Raw genomic sequence first — 1,255 nt, 5'->3', positions numbered from 1 at the left:
ACGTTGGGTCCCCAGGCCGCCGGAGACACAAAAAACCTTCTGGTAATGGCTCATATTGACATACTGTGGAGCTGGACTACCTGGGCAACCTCTGCAAGGTCCAGCCTAGTGTTATCAGCAGTAAGAATGACTCTAGTCCAATGCAGGACTAGTGAAAGAACAGTCACAAATGAGGAGGGAAAAGCTGCCAGAGGCCTCCACATAAAAAACCCACACCTGTTTGTCTCATTGTTGTCTTTAAGTGCACCTGTAATTTCAGCAGCAACTCTCTGCTCCTTAACTGAACAGATCAGTATCCCATCTGGTTTAATTGACTAGATGCCATAATCTGCTTAAAACGTGTTGCTTTCATTTTTCGGAGCTTTGTGATATTTAACCGCTCCCTTGTCAAAAGGCGTCACCACAGTGGGTAGCTCTTTGGCAGAGATGCAACCTCAAATGGGATTTGTGTCTCTGGCAGAAAATGAATGTGTTAACCACTACACTATGTAGCCATTCTCTTTCTCCTCCCAGTCTCCTTAAAAAAGTGTCGGTCTTTACTTGTGCCCAGAGTTTGCATATTTACTGTCACTTTCTTATTGAACAGCAGTTCCTTTGTTGACATCCTGTAAAGCTTTATGAAAAGGATGAGAGGCTTTTTCATCAGTATGAATGAGGTTGTTTTAGCTTTCCTGGTTTGATTTGCAGCTTTCCTGAAGGATCAAAGCAGTCGGTGCTCCCGTCACGTGGTCCTGGATCAGGACTGCGGCCATCTGCCAGCCCTCAGCATGGATAGCTACACTGACACCCAGCTGTTTAGTGTGAGTCTCACATTTACTGAGCTACACACTGGTTGGCTCTTAAAATCCACTCTTTAATACAGTGTATTGTTGAAGTGAAGTTCACTTTATGCCCAGGAATTATAATGTCATTGAATTTGAATTGCAGCTAATGAACAGCATGCACACCTGTTTTGTGTTCCTTAACTATATAGAGTTTAAATATAGATCATTAATTAAAAGGTTTAAAGTGAAATGTTTTGTGCTTGACAGGATATGAGCACAGATGCAGCAGTAAGTATCCTGACCTTTCTCTATTTGTTTAACTCTGAAACAGTTAGTATGTTTATCAGAGTTAAACATACTAACTAATTATCAGTTAACTGATAAATAAAAAAAAATCCAAGTTAACAAGATGAGGTCACAGACTCTTAAATGTGTTCATTAAAAACAGTGTAGATGTTATAAACAGTTAATCTGACAAAACAGACGACCTG

General features: G+C 40.6%; 1 protein-coding gene across 1 annotated transcript in view; it reads left to right on the top strand.

The window, feature by feature from the left end:
* tctn1 (tectonic family member 1) overlaps positions 1-1,255 on the top strand; it is an 8,050-nt gene that overhangs the window by 4,043 nt on the left and 2,752 nt on the right. Inside the window, exons 5-6 of the mRNA XM_005749141.2 lie at positions 688-800; positions 1,032-1,052. Coding sequence (XP_005749198.1) covers positions 688-800; positions 1,032-1,052 — 134 coding nt within the window. The remainder of the gene's footprint in view (positions 1-687; positions 801-1,031; positions 1,053-1,255) is intronic.

This window comes from Pundamilia nyererei, unplaced genomic scaffold (assembly GCF_000239375.1).
Source record: "Pundamilia nyererei isolate P.nyererei 1_Seehausen unplaced genomic scaffold, PunNye1.0 scaffold00237, whole genome shotgun sequence".
Lineage (NCBI taxonomy): Eukaryota > Metazoa > Chordata > Actinopteri > Cichliformes > Cichlidae > Pundamilia > Pundamilia nyererei.
Note: the sequence above shows the minus strand (reverse complement) of the source record. Positions and strands in the feature narration are given on the sequence as shown.